A 24,309-nucleotide genomic window follows, 5' to 3' on the forward strand; every position below is an offset into this window, starting at 1 on the left:
CACTTTCCCAAGGTGTTTACAGAAATGAAGTGTGTGTTCATGTGTGCGCGTTTTCTTGGTATGTGTGTTCATGTGCAAGCATGTGTCTCCCTGTGTGTGGTTCTGGGGGTAACAGGTGGGAGGTATGCCATGTCCTGGTTAACAAGGGTGTTATTGTGTTGTTCTGTCCTGCATGACTGACCGTCAGCTGTGCGGGGTCATCCTCCTTCCCCCTTAACCCCGGAACACTAACACGCCAGCTACGCATGCCCGCACACACATAACACACACACACTTTCAGAGATGCACACACAGGCTCAAGGACACACCCAATCGTGCGCACACAAACAGATTCTGTTATGCATCAGTTGGTGGCCTGTAATTGAATTGGGACACGATTAGTGATATTTCCGATTTGGTGGCCCGTTGCACCCCAGTGAAGAGGCATCTGCTCTCTTATCCCCACCACAGAGCTGTTCATGGCTGCAGCCAGCGTGAGGCATGGCTTGAGAGGTCCACACACACAGACTGCCCCCTCCCCTTTGCACACGCACACATAGCTTCCCTAAGTCACTCACACACAGTGCCCTGGGGCAACTTGCAGCTCTGTAACACTACCCAACAACAATACACCCTCAACTGCTTGGCTGTTTACTTTCTGAAAGAGGTAAAGTCTCCCACTTAAGGGATTACTTTACACTGCCCTGAACCCCCTGCCCTATGCTCTCACTCCACACGCAGACACATTCATATGTAGCAGCAGCAGACAGGCCTTAAAAATGCAGGTACATCCACAGAAACAGAACCTCACACCTTTCCAATGCCTGATGGACAAGAACACAAAGACTGGCATGAAGATCATTGAAGTCCATATAAGGTGAAGGTCTTTGTCTCAGCTTTACCTGCAGCTCTTCAGCAGGGCTTTTCACCAAGAGCTGTCACTAATCCTTCTCATTAATACATTACTTTAACCAAAATAGTTCGTTTTCACTGAAATGAGATGTTCCTAATATACTTCCCACAGCTGGATGTACTTTTTATGTTCCTATTTTTGAAGAAAATCTAATAAATGTACAATTTCCACATTTTTTTTTTATCATGCGATGTGATCTGAAGTGCTCGTGCTAACTTACAAGTTCAGGGAGTGGAGTCTTACCACTCTCCCACTCTCTTCCTCTCTCTGCACTCTGAAGTGGAGCTCAAGTGGTCTGACACTCTCCACCTTCCCTTACAAAGCACCCCCTCCTGGGCTGGGCGGGGCAATCTAAGCACAGAGGCGGGGATGAGGGGCTGTAACTGACGGACTTGTTTACTAACAGACTAATTGTTGCCCTCTCCTGTGCTGCTCCTTTTAAGGGCACTGTATGGCTCTCTGTATGAATCATTGTGTTCAAAGTAAAGAGGGAAGAAGTGGACTTCTTAAGCGGTTGAGAAGTCCAGAAGCATTTCAGTAGCTCTTTGTTGACTCCAGATTTTGTGTGGTTTGTACGAGCAGGTGTGTGCTGTAAGTCCTTACCATGGACATGTTGGCAGAGCCAGCTGCAAGCTACAATGCCCTTTTATATCTCGATCATTTATGAGCTACGTGCTTGTCTGATTTTTTTCTCTGTCATGGAGTCATTACAGTTATCTTTTCCCAAAGCCTCTTGTCTCCAGGCCGAACAAAAGCCACGTAAAGGTCTGGAGGATTCAGGGGCTGATGTGGTCCAGCACCCTCTTAATTATGGATCTCACAGGGCAGGAAATGCCAGGCTTATGAGGGTATCAGGCCCAGCACTGTGGCACGGAGATGCCTTTTTATTATAATCCACCTCCCTGGATAAACATTCAACAGGGATTCAGCCACTTTGCACGTCTATTTGTAGCCACAGTGAGCTCTAAATTAATACAAATGGATAAAGATGCCCTCATATATTAAGGATAATATCAGACTTGTTGGATTTTAAATAATGAGACATTTTTTTCATGCAGTCCAGCATTAGAAATACGGGTTATGTGTCTTTTGCTTTATATTCCAGTGCTGTTCTTTTTACACATTTCAGCATACTTTGTAACGTTAATACACCCATGTATCCAGGCACCAGCACACACTTGCACAAAGTCACAAAGTCACTCGCACACACCTAAGAGGCCCCCTAAATTAACATAATGTCATGCCTGCCCCTTGGAGAATGCAGTAGACAGCTGACTACTGGAGCTTATGAGAATGCTCAGTTGTCAAGAGGGAAGAATTTACATGAAGGTGCCGCTTCCAGTTTATGTGCTACGCATGACCCCCACATGCCAGCTAGTGCACATGGTATGTGCAAGCCTGTGATGTGGGGTTGTGTATGTGTGATCGAGGGAGGTTAAAAGTGTACATATGCCACTTTTTAACACAGTCAACTGTGTATGTAGGTGTTTATGAGTCCTGTCTCTGCCTATGTTTGTGTGGAAGTGTCTGTGTTATATTTGTGCATCCATCTGAGAACTTCCATCATGCCGTTTCAAGTGAGTGTGTGCTTGTGACAAAGTGGAGACAAAAGGCAGCCAAAGAAAGCCTGATCCCTCAAGGACTCAACAATCTGTTTGAAGTTGCTTTTCTGACCTTGTGAGGTGTGTGAACACACAGCCTGCTCAGAATTTAGTTTTAGGAAATATGGAGCTGTAACATACTTTTAACATGACAGTATTTGTCATGTTGGTAAGCCATTTCAGTGTCATCTTTAGAGGTCACTGTTTCAGCAGTGTTAGACACCCTCTCACCTCTGACTTTATTTTTCTCTCCAACTTGTTGGTCACTTTGACATCTCAGATCTCACTCATGGCCATTTCATAATGAAATAAAAAAGGAAGCATGTAAATGTTTAGTTTAAACATTTTTAGTAAGTGGTCAAGAGTTAAATCACTGCATGTCATGATCCGACGGGGCTTGGCAGCGATTCAGCTGGCTCAGAGTCAGCTGTTACAACATGGTTATGAAACTAAATCTCAGGCCAAAAGCTAAAAACAACTATAAATGTGCTGTCAGTGTGGTGTTTTTAAGAGAACATCCCTAATCCATGGTTGCAAAAAAAAATGAGTGTAAAGGCCACGGTGTCAGAGACGGTATGTTTTGTTCCAGGGTCACTCATTTCCAGGAGGTGTGTGAAATAGCACTGACCCTACAAAACCCCTGGCACTCACGTATGGCATGTCACAGGCCAGCCCTATAACATGGAACACACACACACACACACACAAACACACAGCATATCAACAGGTGCTTGGGACCCAAACTAGCTTGATGTTTCACTTTATCCCTCCCCAGTGCTTTCTTCTGAAGGCTTTAATGACAAACAAAGACTCTTTTCGAACAGCTGGTTACAAACCAGAATATGGCATGAAGGTCCAACAGGCACGAGATGTGTGAAACTGTTATTAGCTGATAAGCCATGGATAGAGTGGCAAAACTCACATTGCAGTCAATTCATGGACTGTTTAATCTCTTTTGGGTTTTGGAGCCAATTGCTATCAGGTGCCATACTGAAAAAGCTGAACTCAACCTAATTTTGGTCGAAGCAGTTTGGGGCGAGGAGGGAAAGCTGAGACAAGTTTTGCGCCCCTTTCCTCTGCCAGATGCGCTTCCAATTATTTGAAACCTGTAATTTTGAAATATCTTCTTAACTGAGTTATAAAAGAAATCCCCTCAATACAGTTTTAACAATAGAGAAATGTGATATTCAGATTAAAGTTGTTTTTTGGACCAGGCTGTAAACATGTTTAGTTTTGCTGTAAAAATTTTTTTTTTTGTTTTTGTCTTTGTTTTTTTACAAGGACTGGCTTTACTTTTTGTATGAATTTAAAAAGAGTTAAACAAATTTTGGCATTAAGAGAAAAGCTTGTAAAAACACAAACAAGGTGAGCTGTAGAATTTGTTGGGGATATTAATCCTGTGTCAGAGACAAGGGCTGTTTCCCAAAGCCCAGGTACCTTACCTTGGCTTTGTCTGATGTTGCCGTGGACAGGCATCAACATCATCAGTCGCTGCCCAAGTGCTGTTCAAATGTTCATGTCCTCTGGAGGCATATGTCCTCCGTTTGGTTAGCATGTGGCTAATTGACCAAGGATACACTGGTGTATCCTTTGCTGCCTTGCCACGGCTATAAATACCCAACACGCAACACGCGAATCTACAAAAAAAGGGAAAAAATGGAAGGAAAAGACGCACCAGAGAGAGACGCTCCAGTGGAGGTTCGCAGTAAATTCCAATTCAAATATAAGTAACAAAAATACACCTCTGAAAATGACAAGTTATACTATGTCCAACACTTAACTCTTTTGTGTGTCACTCACGTAACTATAATTACTGAGAAGCTGCACTTGCAGAGTGACAATGATGTGACAATAAAAAAGCAAAAAGCGTACAAAAGTGGCAAGCCATGACAATATTTGTAGCCACTTGAGCAAACGGTCCACTTCCATGTTTGTATAAACTTTCCAAGCACTGTCCACAGTGCAACACATGTTATGTGAGACAATGTAACTCCAATTACATATACATTTGTGACAGGAATCTGATGGTAAAATATGCCTTTGTAGGCTGTTCCAGTAGCATCTCCTTTTGAGCAGAGGCAGGACACTTGCCTTGGGTTGGAAGGAAGTGGCTTCGGAGGCACTGCCTTCCAAAACAAGGCAAGGCAAGGTACCTGGGCTTTCGGAAACAGCCAAGGTCACACCAAGTTCTTCTCTGAGAGTAATACTGGAGATTAAAATAGAAACTTTTTAAAAACTCACCAAAAAATCAAAGAGAGAGAGGTCCAGGTTGTCTTAAAATATTCTGTGCAACAAAAAAAGGGAAAAATGTGTTTTTTTCAAACAATAGACTGAAAACGCAAATTTATTATAAGGATAGTTGACCTGTTTGAGGAGATATAAGTTTAACACAACATTATGGTCCAGCCCTGTGGTTGGAGATTAGAAAAAGCTTTCCTGGGTTGCCAAACTCTTTATTTCACCCTCACGACACTCCTATTGCAGTTACTGCTTTCTCGCCACATAAGCTTAACTTCTTTCCACTTACCAGCGATGATTGATCATTTGTTTAGAACATGAAAGCCATGTGTTGAGAATACAGTATTGTCCATTACATTATTATCTATGAAAGGCATTTACCACAGTCATCACATCACACTTAGACATCATCTTTGACCTTTCTTCTCATCTGTGGTTACCTTTGTGGTCCCCTTACCGGTTGAAGTGAAGCATAACTTGTAAGTGAAATCATGAGTCACCTTTCGTAAGTGATGAGTCAGTCCTCACACCAGGGATACTCTCATTTCCCCATCCACCTCACTTGTACCCACTGACTCAACGCACTGGGTGTCTCTCACCCTTGCCTCACCCAGCCTTCTCAACCGTGCCTCCCCTCAGACACCAGGCCATTTCCGCTCTCTTCCCCACTCAACAAATATGTTCTTTGGAGCCCTTCCCAGAATACTTTGGCATACACCCATGCCCACTCCCAATCTGCTCCCTCGCTTGACACAGATCCAGAGGACAGCAAGGGGGCAGTGAAGGTGGCAGGGGGTACACCCGTATAGTTACCGTGCAGTCATGGTGCCACTTACCCTGGAGAAAGGGGAAAAAGAGAGTGAAGGGAAGGAGAGAAAAGGGAGCCTGTTCTCATGCCTTTTTTCTGTGTAACATGGCATTAATGTTTGGACATGGTTTATTCTCTGCAGAAAGGCAGCTCAAAGCGAAGCCTTGCCTAAAAATACCCATTCTTGGTCTCTTTGATGGAAATTGTGACTGCCTAACGACCGCTGTGAAGTTATGAACAAGTGATGAGAGGCTGGACGAGAGAGAGATGAGAGAAAGATGGGAGAGGGTGAGAAAGAGGGATAAGAGACAGATGGGTGGATGGGGTGAGACGGGAGGGAGGGAGGGAGGGAGTAATGGGGTGAAGATAGGACATTATGGGTCAGCTTGTGACTCATTAGTTTTTCTCTCATAAACCCATATCCAGTGATGTACTCATATCATTTTATTCTTTGTAGTTGAGGGACACTTTGTCCTTTTGTTGAGTAATAACAAAAATGCCAACAATACCTACCTTAACTAACCTGTCCTTTCAAACCCCTCCACTCAATTTCATCACCCACCTCCCATTTCATCAAACCTGTGTTTGTCCTCTCATCCATTTTTATACACACCACTTCAAAACTGCTTGCTAAGGCTTGAGCGATCTCTGGGTAATGGTGTTTTTAAGTGGCCTGTTTGCATAGAGGGTCTATGGAGAGAGGGGCTGTGATGGAGCCAGTGACTAAGTGGGGCTTGTTACAGTGACTGAGCTCATATTCAGAGCCCAGTCATCCACTGGGGAACTGGCTGCTACTGTAGTCTGGCTCTGGTCTCTGAGCTATCACCAGCCAACACAGTTTTAGCAGTCTACTGTAATGCGACACTTGGGGTTCTTTTTTTTTCAAAGCGTGACGGCTCTGTAGCGCACTTGTACCATGTGTACAATGTGCCGTGGTTAATGCTTTTTATATGTACGTCTGCATTTCCAAGTGTGTGCATTGCTCTGTGTCCCTGTATGTGTATGTGTGTTTGAAAATAGCACTCATATTTGTGTATGCATGTGTGTGTTGGATGTGTGCATGCATAATAAACATCCTTTCTGTGATTTCTCCACAATAAGTTCACTAGAGTGCCCCTAAAGAATTTCTATTCCTCTGCCTTCATCTCTGCTTTAGATTTCTTTTTATGGTTTCTTTGAAATATTCAGTGAAGTTATTTGCCTTTACTTGGCCATTGATAAAAGCTACATTAAAGCAGAGTGACTTTGATGCAGGGGAGAGGAACCTTTGGCAATGGGCCTTGATGAGACAGCCAGCCGGCCAGCCAGCCAGGTTTTCATTAGATGAATGCTGTGTGGGACTCTAGCCAGATAAGAGGGGCGCCAACATACTGGAGCCAACCAATATAGTTATAGCAAGGTGCTCTCTATTTCACTTCCTCTATGTCACTGTCTGCCTTTATGGAAGTCTGTGTCTGTCTCTCTATCTCCATCTCTCTCTGTCTAGCCTGAGAGGGGGTGAGAGTGAGGCTGGCCTGAACAGCTTCCATGCCCTTTGCAAATCAACACACCCAGAGCAATGATTTCCATAAAGATGTCTTGGCCCAGCTTTGCTTATGAATAGGTCGACTGAAATAGGTGGCTTAGTGGTAAATGTCAGAGAGAGATCCAAGAGGCAGAGACATTGAGGGAGACAGAATGAGAAAAGGGGGTAGGAGAAAGAAGAGGTATGGAGATATGGCATGCAGAAATATGAAAAATTCAAAGGTGCTCTGCTAAATTGCAGCTGTTGACATGACTACTTGATTTGTAGGACAAACTTGCACTCAACAGCTACTCTTGAATGAGTGTATTTCTAAATCTGTTACCTGCTCTTATTTTTGGCACATACCAAATAATAAGTAATCCTTGACATCAGGTGTCTTCAATGACAAAATATAACTATGCTTAAGGTGCAAACAGAGTTTGAGTTGCAAGAATTTCTGACGTGCATTCGTTCACCACAATGGACAGACTGTACGAAGGGCAGCTGTGTTATTCCAGGGTCAGTCTAAGTGGTAGTCACCATTTTGCCCCCCGACTAAGTGGATGTCCTGGATTTCCACAGATAATAATAGCTGCTGAGAGATGTGTTAAATGGTACAGCTGGGCCGTGACTTCTCCCCTCTGTCTGGCAACAACACACCTTCAAAAACTGCATCCTCACATTGTGCAAGGGAGGCTGCATTGAAGGCATTAAACATGTTTTGTGCAAGAAATTAAACAAAAAAAAGTGATTTCATGGATTTTTACTGGTCAAGGGTAAATTAACACCTTTTTTTGTCACCTGAAATAGGGTGATGAAATCCACCAAATCTACAATGTAAATTAATGAGATATTGATTTACAGCAGAGAGATAACTCCCCAAGGACATGAAATTAATAAAGGTGTCATGTACAGGTCACCTCTGAATGCCTGTTAGGCTCAAGTCAGACATTCCTTGTTTACCTTCAGTTATTTTGGATCACACATTCTTGTCCCAGGTCTTTGTGTCCTCTGCATGTCAACAACTACATGATGTGAATGAGCCATGCAGAGTGGCATCTATTCATCTATTTGTTTAAATTTGTACAGTGTCTATGCAGACTGTTGATATGGCAACTTCTGCACATGTTCCCTTGGATGAGTTTGATTTCACCGGCGAGCTGAACTGTTTGTGATCTTTACTGGAATGAGGGTTGAGTGTCCTTTTATGTGCATCAGTATTTTCACAATGCATGGAAAATCCTCTCACCGATTGTTTAAACTTCTAACAGCATGTGTGTATGTTTTTTGTCTGTGTATGTGTGTTTGAGAGATGCTACAGATAGCTGATATCTATCAGGCCGTTAAGCTGATTAGTGTGAACTGTGGCCAGGTTCATTTGCATACGTTCCTTATCTCATTAGATTGGTATCAGCCTCTGTCACCATGCAAGGCCTCGACCGGGATGTCTTCGTATCTGGCTCTGTAACACACACACAAACACACATATGTACACACACAATCACCCTTAATGCCCCTGGCTAACAACAGTACAAATGTGTAACAGCAGCTAAGAGGTGCAGGCTCCACATCCTCCTCTTGTCAGCAGCACTGCTGCACCGCTGTCACAGCAGCACATCACATTGTCTCCTCGGGCTCTGCATGTTCCTGGTCCTATCAAGGTCATTAGCTCACATCTCCTGTCCCATAGCTACAGTGTCATCCTTGTTCATCTTTTTTTTCTCTTTCACCCATGTTTTAACTGACTTTTTCATTTTCTGAAGGAAACCACTAAACTACAGGGACAGTTTTGATTGTGTGAAATAGACACTTTGATTCCAGAGGGAGGTCAGCACCAGTTTGTTTCCTTTCTACCAAAGAATTTTACGCACAAATATTTTCACAATGGTTCTCAGCACCAACAAAAAAACACCCAACCAGCTGTTTTTACAATGCAGGCTTCATCTTTTTTTTCTTTTTAACATAACTTTACAGTCATTCACCTTTAACCCTTGTTTTGGAAAACAAATGTGATAATCTTGCTATGAACTCTCATAGTAGACCATTAAACTCTAAAAGAAAATGCTTCTTTTTTTATAGCCTTATTTGTTTCTTTATTTTCAAATTGTACTCCAACTTTCAGAAAAACAGTTTTTTGCGGGCTATTTTTCGGGGGAAATTAGGCCCGTTTTTAGCCTTTCTCTATATGGGCCGTAACTCCAGGAAACGTAGCCGAGAGCTCCGAAACTTCTAGGGTGCTTCCGTGAGGTCCCTAGGAGCGTCCAAAGTGGTTTTCCCAGAACTGGGTTTTGGGTCCAACTTTTGGAAAAACGCAGGTTTTCGTGGGCTATTTTTCGGGGGAAATTAGGCCTGTTTTTAGCCTTTCAGCAAATGGGCCGCAACTCCACAAAACGTAGCCCAAGGGCTCCAAAACTTCTAGGGTGCGTCTGTGAGGGCCCTAGGAGCGTTCCCAGTGGGTTTTCTCAGGACAGGGTTTCGGGTCTAACTTCCAGAAAAAAAAAAAGTTTTTTGGGTCTATTTATCGGGGGAAATTAGGCCCGTTTTAAGCCTTTCTCCAAATGGGCTGTAACTCCCCAAAACGTAGCCCGAGGGCTCCGAAAATTCTAGGGTGTGTCCGTGAGGTCCCTTGGAGCGTGCCCCTTGGGTTTTCTTAGAACCGGGTTTTGGGTCCAACTTTCGGAAAAATGCAGTTGTTTGCGGGCTATTTTTTGCGGGGAAATTAGGCTTGTTTTTAGCCTTTCACCAAATGGGCTGTAACTCCACAAAACGTAGCCTGAAGGCTCTGAAAGTGTCTTTTGAACATGATGCTATAGAGCCTTTACTGAATGGCTTTGTGAATCAGTCAATGCATTGCACGACCTGTCTTAATGAGCAAAATCAGGAGCTCCCTTGATTTGTGAAGCTGTACTCTTGACATGTTTACAAAAATAACAGCACTTCTGATTTTAACACTGTAATTACCTTCACTTTGATGCTCAAGTTTAAATAGGGGAAACTGATTTTCAGCTCATGCTACAGCAGCAGCCTTCTGGGCCTTGATGCTTTGTTTTAGGAGAGTTTAGAAGAGCTTTCACGGGCTGCCACTTTTGTGATTTTTAAAAGACCAAGTTATGGTTTAGGGATGCTTGTAACACTTCAACAATGTAATATTTTATTTACTATTATGCCCCCTTTCTCCATATCAAGGATAGTATGAACACCTTTTATGAGTTCTGTCAATGCTGCCACATCCATTCACTAACCGCTGCATTGAACTCATGTATCTATTAAGTGTTAGCCCCTTCACAGTCAATTCCTGTACATATTCATGTCTTCAGACCGGACCATGGATACTGATTAAGTCAATTTTACATCACTAACCTGTGGTGAGTAAAGACAGACAGGTCATGTTCAATTTTTCCTGTAGCCATTGGCACAAGGTGAAGTGTTAGCAAGAGTTTTGGTTTGCTGCATTCATGAAAGGTAACATCAGAGAGGCCTTAAAGTAAAAAAAAAATTCTCTGAGTGGTTTTTGTGTTCTTGCTGAGGTAAGAGAGTACACAGATGTGTAGCATTTCACATTATCATCATGTTTAGGCACGTACACCTTGAAAATGAGGAGAAAAGAACACAAGATAAGAGAATTAGAGGGGAGAAGAATAGTTAATTGGCTTAGAGCAATTTTCCCAGTATCCTCAGTATTCTCAAATTCTCTCCCTAAGTGTTGCAAATCAGTTTCATGCCATTGTTTACACCAGAATTTTTATGTGAACAATAAAGTGCACATAAATCTCAACAGAAGATTGAGCAAAGTCTGAGTTCCATAAGTGTTTTTATATACAGAACTACATCACTGTTGAATAGCAGAGTTTCTCTGTAGGAACCATTTATTTTGAGGTATTTTGCAGATAATATGTTGATCTAATCAACTTTGAAAAATGCTTTAAAACCTAGTTTTGACCTGTGGTTTAAATACTCTGAGGCACCTTACTGTTGAGTGCTGGTGTCAAATGAAAGTGTAACATGTAAACATTTTCTCCCAACATTATGGATTAGAGTCCAGTATATAAAGATGCATCGCTCCTATACAAAAAAGGACTTTGTAGATGTAATCTGTAAAGCATTTCAGAGGATTTTAGTCGTATTGAGCAGTGTGTGTCATAGTTTCATGTGTTTTGTTGTTGTTGGAGTGGTAAAAAGTGAGTGTAGAGAAAGTTTGAGAAGAAGCGAGTAAGTTTAACAGTGAGTATATTTCTACATCTGTAAATAAACCAGGGTTTGTTTCTTCATAATTGTCGGCTGAGGAGAGTTAAGGCATCACGTAGGAGAAACATTTGATGTGTTGATCTTTGAGTCACATAAACATTAGTTTATTCTTTTGTGGTTTACTGCAAAAGCATCAAGATGACAGACATCTGACCCTTACTGTTGTCTGTTTCACACTTTTTAAAACTTTTTTACGCAACAATTTGAATATCCAAAAGGTGTGTCCATCTGTTTTTTTTCAGGCCTCCATTGTATTTACATTTTATAAAAGTTAATCATTGACCTCTCACATGTAAAAAGTTGAGCCCAGATTTTGACACAAGAGTCCTGCAGTTTATCTCTGTGTTTTTTTTGTTCTGTTACATGTACCTCCTCAGCGATGAAAGGAGCACATGTACATGCCTGCGGGTTAACTGTTAGTAGGAGTTAGTGGGGAAAAGAGAGCTGCAGAGACAGCCCCTCACATCTCTGTTCCCTTCAAGAGGCTAATGCTTTATTTATAACACTGCACCCCCCAGGTGCACACCTCAGGTCCCTGCACAGCCCCTTCTCTTCCCCACAGGTATAGTCTGCGCCTCTGCCTCGTACTGCGCTACCTAGCGCACCTTCACATGCCTTTCCTTTCAACATCCCACTCCTGCGGCTGCATTAGAGGAGGAAGTTGAGGAGAGAGATACAAAGACTCGGTGTGACGCACATACAATCTGCAGACTGAAGCGGTTTCACAGCCATGGTCTCCGATGTCTCGCTGCAGTTCTCTCGGGTGTTGGAGAGAAAGAGCTGAATCCCCTATCCTCCAGCCCCGCTCACTCCCACCGAGCTGAGGAAACGCCACAGAGGAGAAACAGAGAGTGAGAGATGGAGGAAAGAAATGTGGAGGAACACTAAAGGAATGGAGAAACAGAATCGGAGGGGAGGTGAATGGAGAAGACAAAGAAGTAGGAGGGGGGTGAGAGGAGAAAGGAGAGATTGAAGAAAGCATGATAAAGAGAGAAAGAAATGGTGTCTCGCTCTTTTTAAACTTGGAGATGCTCAATCCCTTCTTCTCACTCCAACCTGCATTTCTGGGTCACTAGAGACATTTAAACTGCACTTATAATTAACAGCTATTTTTAAACAGGGAGGGAGAAGTGGAGCGGTGGCGAGGTACAAAAGCATTAAAATTGCCCCAGATTCGCTATTGAATAGGACACATCAAGGCAATATGCTGGCAGATCAAAGTGAGCGAGGAGAAAGGAGACAGGGCCGATCAGTGGGGATAAATTGTTCCCTTTATAATGGCATAAGAATAGACCTCTTTGCAGCTGAAACAATTTAATAACTGCATTCATTACCTCTGTCCAGCCTGTCTCTCTGTCTGTCTGCTGCACAATGTGCAACCGCCTTTGCCATGCTCTACCTCTCTTTGTCACTCTTTCCCTGTTTCTCTTTGTCTACCAAACTTATTACCTCATTTCTTTTCTCTTTTTTTAACATCTTTTGGCCCTCATTTTGTCTCCTCCACTAAGTCTAGCATCCGCCCCCAGTGTCCCCTCTGTTTTGCCCCTGCTCCTACATGCTCCAGCAGTAGCTACAGCAGTAGAGGTTCCACTGAGCCGATGTGCTGCAGGCCCCACAATGAAGATGTGCAATGTCTGACACTCTTGGAATGAGAGCCCTAATAGAAGGGGAAGCGGTTATCACAGAGCTCCCCCAGGACCAGCCTCTGTGTGCCTGACGCTAATTATGGCGCATGCAAATGAATGTGCAGCATTAAAGTCAGGAGGAGGCTGCCTGAGTCTCTGTGTGGAGGGGTTGTGTGTCAGAGTGTGTGTGTACCGCTGTATTGTACATGTGTCTGTGTTATGTGTGCAGGCGATGTTGTTCACAGTGTGAGTCTGTGAGCTTGTTTGGATTCCTGAAGGTGTGTGTGTGCGTGCATGTCTGTGCACAGCAGGAAGAAACCAGAGGGCCAATCCCCTTTTACCTTTTCATTCTGCAATGGTTCAGATACTTACACTGATTCATGTGTTATTCTTTTATTCATTAGTATAGGCTCAAAGAGTCAGCAATGCATCAAGGATTAGGATGAAGAAACGGGCAACAATACAGCCTCCCTCTCATGCACACATGTGAGGGTGAGCAGAGAGGATCTCACAGGAGGATTCCTATAAATACGTCTCACTCACATTCATAAGCAACCTCTCCAAGAGGGCGTCTTTATTAAAACCATTTTGTCTTCTCGTTGTGCCCTTTGTACGCTTGCGTGTGCATGTGTGAGTGTGTGTTGCCTGTGTTTTTTCATCTGGGCATGTGCGCACATGTAGTCGCATACATTTGCATATCAGCACATGTTTATGAGGATTTCACGGCATGCACACATTGTGTTTGTATGTGTCTATTTGGAAGAGTTTGTACACATTTAATTGCATATTCTCGTTCAGTGTGTGTGTGTTTGCCCCAGCACCTTTTATGTGACAACCCATATCTGTTCAACCAATGTTGTGTGAGTGTGTGTCTGTGTGGGTGGGTGTGTAGTCTATATGTTGGCCATCTTATCTCCCCATTAGCCTCTTGTGCCCTGACCAGTATTCCCTCTCTCCCCTTCCTGCTTTCTCTAATGGGTAATTTAGCCATGCTCGCCTGACATCTAGCCTATTCCTTGTTTAGTTGCCATGGATACGCAGGCCTATGGATTGCTCCCTTGCTCCCTGGCCTTGCTGTGGATGCTATAGATGTCTCAACTATTAGGGAGCAGACCTGCTAAACACACAGGATACAGCCACACACAGAAAGTGTGGAGTACACAGATAAACAATTAAGCGCTCTGACGTGAATGTAGAAGAATCTGTTTGCAGAGTGGAATCTCTAACTTGATATTAGTGAAAATAACAAATGAAAATTGGGTTTAATGATGTGTTCAAAGAACTGGTTTCCTTATTTTTCACCTTTTTAACTGACTCTTATTTTGAAAGTTTGAGTCATGATTACCTCCACCAAGAAGGTTATGTGTTTGGGATAGTTTGTCTGTCTGTCTGAGAATAACGTAACTAAAAAATAAACCAACGGATCTTGATGAAATTTTCAGGAAATGTTGGAAATGGGATAAGGAAGAAGTAATTACATTTTGGAGGTGATCTGGATCACCGTCTGGATCGAGGATATTTTTAAATGATTCTTTATCATTGTGTGATAGGGCCGGTTTCACCATATGTGTGTATAACTCCACAATAAATGGTCTGTTTGCTTTGAAAACCAAAACAAGACAAGGTCAAGATAATTAATGACAGATGTAAAATTACAATCCAGATCCTGGCAACATTCTGGATACTAAGATCCAGGTTATGAAATATGTACTGGGTCATCATAATTTTCAACACTGTCAGGAAACAAATTATCGCACAAACCTGCAACTAATACCAAATTGTAGCAGACAGTCTGCTGAAAGGGAGTATAACATTAAAGTAGGACTAAAGTGTTGCGTGACAATCACAAAATGCTTAACGGAGGTCTGCACTCTCTGAGTGCATTTCTAGTTTATAATTACACTTGAAAGAAGTTTATTTGTTGAAAAAGAGTAAACTTTTCCCTTTCAAGATTTTCTTAAAGGTCAATTCAATCATGTAAAATTACCCATGATTGTTCAGCAGAATGTAAACTTGAGCAACCTTGCTCATTTTCCTCTTTATTGTCATCTTGAGTAACTATAAGCATTGCAGCTTTACTGCAGTGTATTTTTTCATATGGTTTTATTGTCTTTATTTCAAAGTTATGACAGATCTGAGTCTATCTGGAGGCAGCAACCTGCTGGCAGATGATGCCCTTTCGTTCTTCCCTAAAAGAAATCAGAACTCCTGTCTTCAACCCAGACACCTACAGAGGCCAAGCTAGATGAGTCAGTGTGGTAGCATAAGTGTGTGTGCTTGTTTGCTGTGTATGCACACACGTTTGTGTGGTATTGATTTCTGTTTTCATTTTCTCAGAGGAATAACTAAAGTGCATTTGAAAAGTTTACACTCCTCTGCCTCACAAGAAACTTATACACGTTGTCATCAATTTTGTAAGGTCATTGTAGTAGAGGCAGTGCCATATGTTTGAGCTGCTTTTTACAAAAGTTACACAACAGTGGCAGAGGGAAGACTGAGGGATTCAGGCAGGCACGGGAGAAAAAAGCAATACTGGATTCAGTCTCTCCTCCTCATGTATTTTGCAGGATTTGCAAGTTGGAGGTGGAGGGTTGCAGCAAGGGGCTTCAGGGTCAAAACAAACAAGGAGCTCGGAGTTTCACGCTTTTGCAGAAGATCTTGTTGTCTTTGAAGTTTTTACTATCGAGAGCAAAGGAGAGAGAGGGGAGAGGCAAGCGGAGAGAACGCAGTGCGAGTTAGGATAGCGAGAGCAGCGAGGGAAGCAGAACGAGTTACAGAAGTGTGAAGCCCTTGAGTTGAAACTGTGCCTGCCTGGGCCTACAGAGAGCAGATGACAGTAGCTTTGGTTTCTTTTGCAGAGCTCACAGTACTTTTGCCTTACATAACCCCTCCCATTGTGCTTTTTCAATTATTTGGGGAGAAATCTTAAGTATGCACTTTAAAAGTTAATGCTTTCATGTGTTTCGGAGTAGGGGGAAGAGAGAGGGCGCGTCACAGATCACACATAAAGTAGGCGGCTGTGACAAGTTTCCAGAATATCGACATTTATAATATTCTATAAGGTATATGAGCAGAGTTTAACAGTCTGAATCAGTGTTTTAGGAAAGAGAAAGACACTTAGGAAGAGACATTGTATCTTAAGAGCAGATGCAAGCAGTGAAAACTCAGTCATTCTTATTATTTACCCCTCCCCCAGCCCAGATTCCCCTTAAGGTGCCCCTTTACCCCCATTCTCCCCTCCTCTTGCTTCTCTGTGAGGTTAAAGCGCACCTTCCCACTAAAGGGCTCTGGGGTCACGCATCTGCATGTGAAATGTGAACCCGCTGACATTCCTGGGCAGCCCTAAGCCGTGGAGTCCTTTTGTTCACCAGGGTGCCAGTGTCAGGCCTAACAAGCCCGGCAAAGGTCTCAGAGGGAAGAAAGATGGACGAGGAGAGGGGCTGGTTTGTTATTGATGCCCCCTGCATCTGTCTGCTCTCACTGATGCATAAGTAGGAAGTAGGAAAAGTTATGTTGTGACATCAGCTGACTCTCACCTCCAAAGGCGTTTATCTGGGTATGTTTAACAGGAAATGCATGGGAGGGTAAGAGGTGCCATACATTATATAATGTCAAGAGACAGACCTCAGCCACTACAAGACCAGTTTGGCACCAGAACAGTTTCCATTCCAAAGTTTGTGTAACTTTTTTTTATAAACCTAAAATGCTTCTGTGCCCAAACCAGCCCTCTTGATTTTTGAGTTTTCTGAGTTTTGCTAATCCTAGTGTGTTAGGTAGGTGGCTTTAACGCAGACCTTAGTACAATATACAAGCTCTTTTAAATCAGGCAGCACACAGAGGTGCTATGGCAGGGCTGGGGTCCTTTCAGGCTGTGAATTAAGTTCTGAGGCACAAAGGGCAGCTATTCAGCCGCCAGTGATGGACTTCACACTGGCCTTTATATCCTCACTGGCAGCAGAGAGGGAAAGAGAGAAAGAAAGAAAGAAAAAAGGTTGTGGGGAAAAAGTAAAACAGAAAACAGAGGGGGTAGTTATATGGTTTGACAAACACGTAAAATCAGATATTCTGGATTAAATTAATCAATCTGACCACATGGCTTTTGATTTGCTTTGAGTGGGTATCCAACTCTTAACTGCATCTTACAGTCAAATAAAAAAGGACACTCTGGGCAGAAACAGATATCTAAAATTGTTTTTGGAAACATGCAGTCGGGGTCATACGTCAAGGTTCCTTAAAAAGTCTTTAATCAGGTTTGCAAGATTTACAGCTTAAAAATGTCTTCAAACGTCCATTTTTCGTTCCCTGACAAGTTCAGATTTTAAATAGCCTGACCTAAAATATATGCCTGAATACATCTTGCGATCCTGTTGATTTTTATTCTTTTTTTCTTTCTTTCTTCCTCTTTTTTATGTCTGATGTCTGATTGAATTTATAGACATAGTAAGCATTTGTTTTGATGGCAAGCATTGGTATGGTTTTACAGCACCATGTCTAAACATGTCATTCTCATAGGTAATTTAATTTGCTCCCACCATAGTAAAATACGGGAGAATGATTATCAGTAAAATGTCAAGAGATAGGTTTGTCATCTATTAATCTGTCGCCTGCAGTAGGAGCGTGTAGCTCATCGTACAGAAACGCATCATGACACAGAAACACAGGTCGACACAGCAGGTGAAGAAAAGGAGGTAACATGAATCCAGTTTAAACCAACAGCTGAGCAACGAAAAACTTTTTTATTGCAACAGCCAAACTAGTCCATAACTTTGTTACATTTTGTGATGTAGGTTATTTATAACAGTGATAACTATGCTCCATACATTTAGTGGTCAAATTACACAACAACAGTTTAAAACCAAAAGTATTGTTGCATTTTGTTCTCTTGTTTACACGGCAAACTGCATCTCAGCCGCCCTCAAACAGAAACTTTTGAAAACGGCCTCCTGAGTGGACTTTTTCTGAAACGCCGCAGCCGCTGTTGCCATGTGGCAAGTTTTAAGTGGAAACAGTTATAACAACAGCACAACAGTCATTACGTTGTTACAACCTACTGTGCTGTGTTGGTGTTGCTCAATCTGCTGAAATTTCTGACTGTCTTTTACAAAATGTGCATCTGTTGCACAGCTTTTGCAGTTAGCATTCACCAACATGCCAGATGACAACTTAAACTCTATTTCAAAAGTTGCTTCTGGACAAGACAGTTATAGCGCCAGCTACAGGCCTGGCATGTTTACTACAACGTTTTCAGTCCCTCAGATTTCTGTGTAAACAGAGGCTTTACTCAATTCTGTACACATTTAAAGTAGTCTGTTTGTAACACTTAGGTTTGTGTATTTGCTCTTTCTTTGTTTTTCACATATTCAAAAAATGTTAAAGGCTGCAAAAAGATATTTTTCTTCAGGTTGGCCCTAAAAAGTCTAAGAATTGATTTTAAAAAGTGTGTAGGAACCCTGTATGTAAACAAGTATTACTCAGACTCTGTCGTAGAGTTAAGGTTCCTGTGTTATCTATTAAGCTTATCTTGAATATGAAAAATATTTATTAAATATCACATTTATCTCAGTGTAAACAATTCTTATTCATTCCTTTAAGGTATGTGTGTTTACATTGTAAATCTTTTTTATAGTGTTAAAAAATTCTTATTGATAACAGCGTCTTTTCTTTGATAGTTCCTACAGCCTTTATGCTGATGTGGCTGTCATGATTTTTATGTTTCCCCAGGGAGTGAATATTTTTACCCACATAACCAAGACCACCTGAATATTTTGGCAAACTGTCATTCACAGAAGTTATGATCGTCTGTGGTGTAGAAGGAGTTACTGTCAGGAGATTAATAAAAGTGTCACATTTAAGAGTGAAGCGAAGCACACCGTGTATACCTGTTAACCACTTTATCTCTGGGGATGTGTTACTGTCTGATCAGATTTGGAGATCTTTTGTGAAATAACTTGATTGTTCGAGCACATCGTGTACTACAAATGCAAACACAAGCTACCACTGGTGTATTAATGAGACCTAAGTCACATTCAAACTGTGTCCAAACAGATAGAAAGTCAAACAAATATGACTCTACATGACAAACCTTCACAGCCCTCTTCACCTTACACTTTGACTCATTCTAACATATTGTAAGTGAGGCCTTACACTCTCATCCCACATTCCTCTCTCTCTGGGGAGCACAGTGCAATGTGAGTGATTCATTTAGCACTACTACATTAGGGCTGTCCATCCATCCGGTCTGCTTTTCCAAACACATCCATCCCAGTCCTAGTTAAAACACTAGGGGATCTCCTTCACTCCACCTCCACCCCCCAAAGTCTTTTATGATGTCCATAAAATGGAAGAGTGCAGCTTTACTTGAACTAATAATATCTGAGCTTACAGGGCCGTGATTGATGATCTTTAAAGCCAGCCCGATCGGTCTCATCTTTCTTCAGATTTTTATCACTGACTTGTTTGCAGTCATGTGCAATCACAAGCACCGGGAGAGGTAACAAGTGCTTGATGTATGATGCTTGAGCCACTTTTGTCAGCTGCGCATTTCCCTTCTCTCCCTCCACTTTGATTTTTTTTCTTTTCCTTTTCTATTTTAACCCAAGGCTTCTATTTGTTGCCTCTCCTGAATTATTTGCTAACGGTTTCTCTTTCTCTCTCCCCCTTTCCTTTTCTCTTTTTCTCTCCCTCTATCCATCTATTTTTCTCCCTTGTTCTCTCTGTATTTCTCTTGTTTTCTCTCTTTCTTTCAGATGGTGGGAACGTCTTCTCCTGGGGGATGGGGCAAGAGGTGAGCCAAACATTTTTCCACTTTTGGCCCTGCCAGGAGAGGCAGACTAAGAACAACACTGGTCAGGACTCCAGGCTTTTTCATATCACACAAACTTTCTCTCTCCCTGTCTGTCTCTTTTTCTTAAACACACAGAAACACACACATTGAGGCTCATTTTTTTTACATTTTGAGAAGTATTTTTTTTTTCTGTCCAGAATGGAGATTAAAAGGTTTTGGTGAGATCCGTGTCCAAGCCCTCCCTTTGAGCACTTAATATCCTTTATGGTGTGCCAAGAACGCACATCTTTTTAAATTCTATAAATCACCTTTATGGGATCTGCTGTTTGTCCGTTTCGACTTCTCTGCTTCACATGGACAGAGCAGGAAATCCCCTTTGTGGAGTCTGCTGTAGTTTATGTATGTGCAGAGCCAGAATAATGTGTGTGTGTGTGTGTGTGTGTGTGTGTGTGTGTGTGTGTGTGTGTGTGTGTGTGTGTGTGTGTGTGTGTGTGTGTGTGTGTGTGTGTGTGTGTGTGTGTGTGTGTGTGTGTGTGTGTGTGTTTGTTGGCCCCATCCTGTCTCTCCTCCTCTGTTAGATAAAGAATCCCACCTGTCACTGAGGATTGTTCTGGCCTTTCATTTAAGACGTTCTTTAAAGAGCCGCATCATTACACAGCCCTCAGACAGAGCCCGGAGAGTGTAAAACCTAGGCCCACCTCAATCCCTCTGTTCCTCTTTCTCTCTGATTCTTCCTCCTCCTGGCTTTGGTGGTTATCTGTGAGGTCGTTTGAAACCAGGGCCAAAATGTGATCACTTTTACAACGTGACAGTGAGGATGACGCTTTGCCAGGACAGTGAAACAAACATGTAGGTGAAGGTTAGAGAGACGGGGGGAGCAATGAAAATGTTAGACATCAGATGTTATAAGCTCTGACGTGGCCTTGGCTTCCTCACTGCGCTTTTACATCACACGATAGCTTCTAGTCTAACTAGACTCATTGGATTTTCATAGGCGTTCTTGCGTCTATATAACTCTATGTTAGTCTCCACAAGGGCACCGTCTCTTCTCCTCTCCCCCATCGTCATGTTCTCTCTTTCTCCTCTTCCTCCATCGCTCCTATCTTCCTGCCCTCTCCTTCTCCTCTGTCTTGGAGCCGTTCTGATGATTGATTGTTTCTCTGTGCAGTCTGACAGGATGTAGCACACTCTCGGCCCCAAGGGCCCTGAGCAGACTGCACCACCTGATTAAGACTCCCCCTGTAATCAGCCGCACAGTGCCACACTGAAACTACTCCCGTCAACACGTGTAAAAAAAAATAAGAAAGGTTCCACCTCCTGAAAGATAACACTTTGTTTGTTGCAAGAGAAGTAGTGAGATGAAGGGCCATCTTGAACTTTTTCTTTTTCACTGAGCTGATACGTTTTTCTCTCGAGGGCTTAAAGGCTCGTATGTATCAGTCGCAGCAGAAAAAGTAGAAAAGCAAAAGGTCTTAAACCTAATAAAGTTTTCCGCTGCCTTACTCAGGTAAACCCATGCAGCTCTAACCCTATTACGGCTGGTAATAGTATTACAGATAGAAATCTTATTGTTTTCCTCCTATTGAGACTAAAAGACGGACGGCCTGCGCTGTATCACATGATTGAGGTGAGAAGGTATTTGAATGATGTCAGAGAGCGTGTGCCGCAGCCTGAATCAATATGCTAACAGCATAAGTGAGGCTGCAAAGAACTGGCAGTGAAGAGAGCTAACAGACTTGTTTTTATTGCATACAACAGTTTCTCCTATTTAGCTTTTATAAAAACAACATCTAAAAGTAGATCCATAAATACTCCTCAAAATGACTTCATAGTGTTGTTTATTGGATTAGTAAGCCAGCGATGCCAGTGCAGACAAACACATCCACAGTCTGGATTCATGTCTGGATTTCTAATGTCAGCTGTGTGATAACAGGGTCAGCTGTCTGCAAAAGTTGTGTCAAGGAGTTCAACTGGCTGGAGACCTGGATTGTAACATTATCGCATTGCGGTCTAATAAAGGATCCTAACAACCTTAATAATGAGGCAGACTAAACACTCTCAGAGCAGATGATGGTGGGAGATGAGCTCCAAACTACATTATACGTCTTTAGTTCCAATCAAATTCAAGAGGTCAAAAGAAAACCTTCATGGAAAGCAGTTTGACATTCAAGGAAAATTCAGTGTGGGTGAAGAGGCCAGAGTGCGTTCATCTAAAAGTACAGTCTGCCTGAAAAAGACATAACTGACACAAACATAGAATAGAGAAAAGTTACATAAAATTTCCAAACATTTGCTTCTACCCGTATGTTTTGTGTTGCCTCTTGTATTTCTTGGGATCTGCTTGGCTGTCGCAACTGTCGGTTGCAATCCTGTCTGCTCTGTAATGACGAGGGCAGCTCATCATGCATGGTATATAACAAGTGCGCCAGCCTGGTGGCGGTGGAAATCCTGGGCCTGGTTCCAGCATGGTTCAGGCCTCATCGAACCCTGGGACTCTTCCAAATGGATGCTAATATGATCTGAGCTGCTGCAGTTAAGTAGTGTTATTGATACAGTGGCTGTAAAGGTTTTCATCAGTGTGAAAGAATCTGACAGAAATGATGAAAAACACAGTTTGATCTTTGTGTGCAAATGTATGAAGCAGCGCCTGCATGTGTGTGCGCATATGCTCTGAAATGTGTGTCTACATGTTAGCATCTTTGCCCGTGGGTGTGTTCAGTATGTCTTGGTGCTCACATTTATATCTGTCCATGTTTCCCCTTTCCCTTCCTGCTGATGCCATCAGTACACACGATGTGACTGATGACAGTCGTTGCCACAGTCTGATGCTCTGCTGCCTAATGTCCTTTTTGTTTATTAATTAACTGCAGGACATATATGCTGAGAGACACCTATTGATTCTACTGCTGCATTAATTGATTTTTTGCTTCACTAATCATATTGTTGCTGCAAGATCATTACGAGGCTTCTGTGACTTCTTTGTGGTAGAGGATTGTGTGTTGATGTGCTGTGCTCTTCGTTTTGTGGGTAAAGTGTTGGCTGCAGATGTCATTCTGAATGGATATCTTGCTGCTTTTGATCATTTGATGGCGTATGGAGATAAGGAGCTAATAGAAGAGAAAGTGCTGAACTCTGTGAAGCAAACCCAAAAGTCTAAGCTTCATGTTTCAAGTCCCATTACATTGCATTCCCTATCAAAATAACTTTAATTTTTCAAAATTGTAAAAGGCCTTAGAGAAAAGTGATCAGTCTGTTTTGCACGTCAGTTATGTATAGATATTGAGCAAAAGCCACTGATGGTACAAGTTCATAATCAAACAGTAACCAGCTGTTTAATCAAAAACATTTTTCATACCAAAAAAAACCTTGGCCCCAAATTTTTATTTTTTCCACCCAATTTTCTCTAGAGGCTAACACACTTCTCATCTATTAACAGTTGTGCAGCGTCTTAATACCCATTTTTATTCTTTGGCTTTTAACCTCGGTAAGACTTTGTTTCTTTCCCCGATCTTTTATTTTCCTTTATATGCTTTTAATTGTTTTAGTATGTTTTCTTTTATTATTTTATTTATTTCTTAACTGTTTGTATCGTTTTATTTCTACCTACCTGTACAGCACTTTGTTCACAGCTGTGGTTGTTTTTAAAAGTGCTTCATGAATAAAGTTGCTATTGAATGGTATGCAAATTGTACTCATTATAACATAGGGGCCGTTTACACGACAACGGTTTTAGTGTGACACGCAAAAGTTTTGTTGCGTTTCAGCCTCGCGTTTACACGGAAACGTTGTTTCAGCCGACCTAAAACGTAAAGTTTTGAAAACGGCCTCCAGAGTGGGATTTTTCTGAAACGCTGCCAACACCTTTGCCGTGCAAACAGTAAGCCGGCGTTTTCAGAGGAAACTGTGACGTCACGCTCCGCTTCGTGTGAGCACACACAACAGGACAACAGTACCGTTGTTGCGATCGTCGTGAACTACCGTGTTGTGCTTGTGCTGCTCAATCTGCTGTATCTGCTGACTGTCTTCATACAAAATGTGCATCTGTTGCTCCACTTTTGCACTCAGTATTCAGTATACACTCAGTATACACCAGATGATCGGCTCAACTTTACTTCAGTGGAGATCTCCCAAAAGCGGCTTCTGGACAAGACAGTTATAGCGCTGACTACAGGCCTGGCATGCTTACTACAGCGGTTTTCAGTCCCTCTGCGTTTCCATGTAAACACAGATTTTTTCACTGCGTTTTAAGGTTTTCAGATGATACATTGTCGTGTAAGCGGGGCCTTAAAAGCGAGCTTAACTTTTGCACACACTTAAAAGTTTATTTTTTTAACGAACCTTAAGAGCCACATGGTCTTTAGCCAGTTTTCTTGACGCATCAAGTTCAAGTGCAAAAAACAGGCAAAGTTGTGATTGAGGTTTGAGGTCCTCAGATTTATCCAGCCTCAAATGGTCCCACACAAATTGGAAGTTGCAGAAAAAAGTAAACAAAAAGCAGACAGCAGGACCATGACAGCAAATAAAAGGTGAGGCTGTCCTCTGATATGAAACAGCAGTGATATATCATTGAAACAAACAGATTCCAGTGTTTGTGTGTGTCTGACTGCCAGAG

General features: G+C 42.3%; 1 protein-coding gene across 4 annotated transcripts in view; it reads left to right on the top strand.

Annotated features, from left to right (window-relative positions):
- Positions 1 to 24,309, top strand: part of LOC141789801 (uncharacterized) — a 325,110-nt gene that overhangs the window by 283,428 nt on the left and 17,373 nt on the right. For all 4 annotated transcript variants that reach the window (XM_074669263.1, XM_074669262.1, XM_074669265.1 and 1 more), the window contains exon 9: positions 19,660 to 19,697. In XM_074669263.1, the coding sequence (XP_074525364.1) occupies positions 19,660 to 19,697 (38 nt within the window). The remainder of the gene's footprint in view (positions 1 to 19,659; positions 19,698 to 24,309) is intronic.

Source organism: Halichoeres trimaculatus, unplaced genomic scaffold (assembly GCF_033239565.1).
Source record: "Halichoeres trimaculatus isolate MK-OKI-2021-1 unplaced genomic scaffold, fHalTri1.1 fHalTri1_scaffold_5, whole genome shotgun sequence".
In the NCBI taxonomy this organism is placed as follows: domain Eukaryota; kingdom Metazoa; phylum Chordata; class Actinopteri; order Labriformes; family Labridae; genus Halichoeres; species Halichoeres trimaculatus.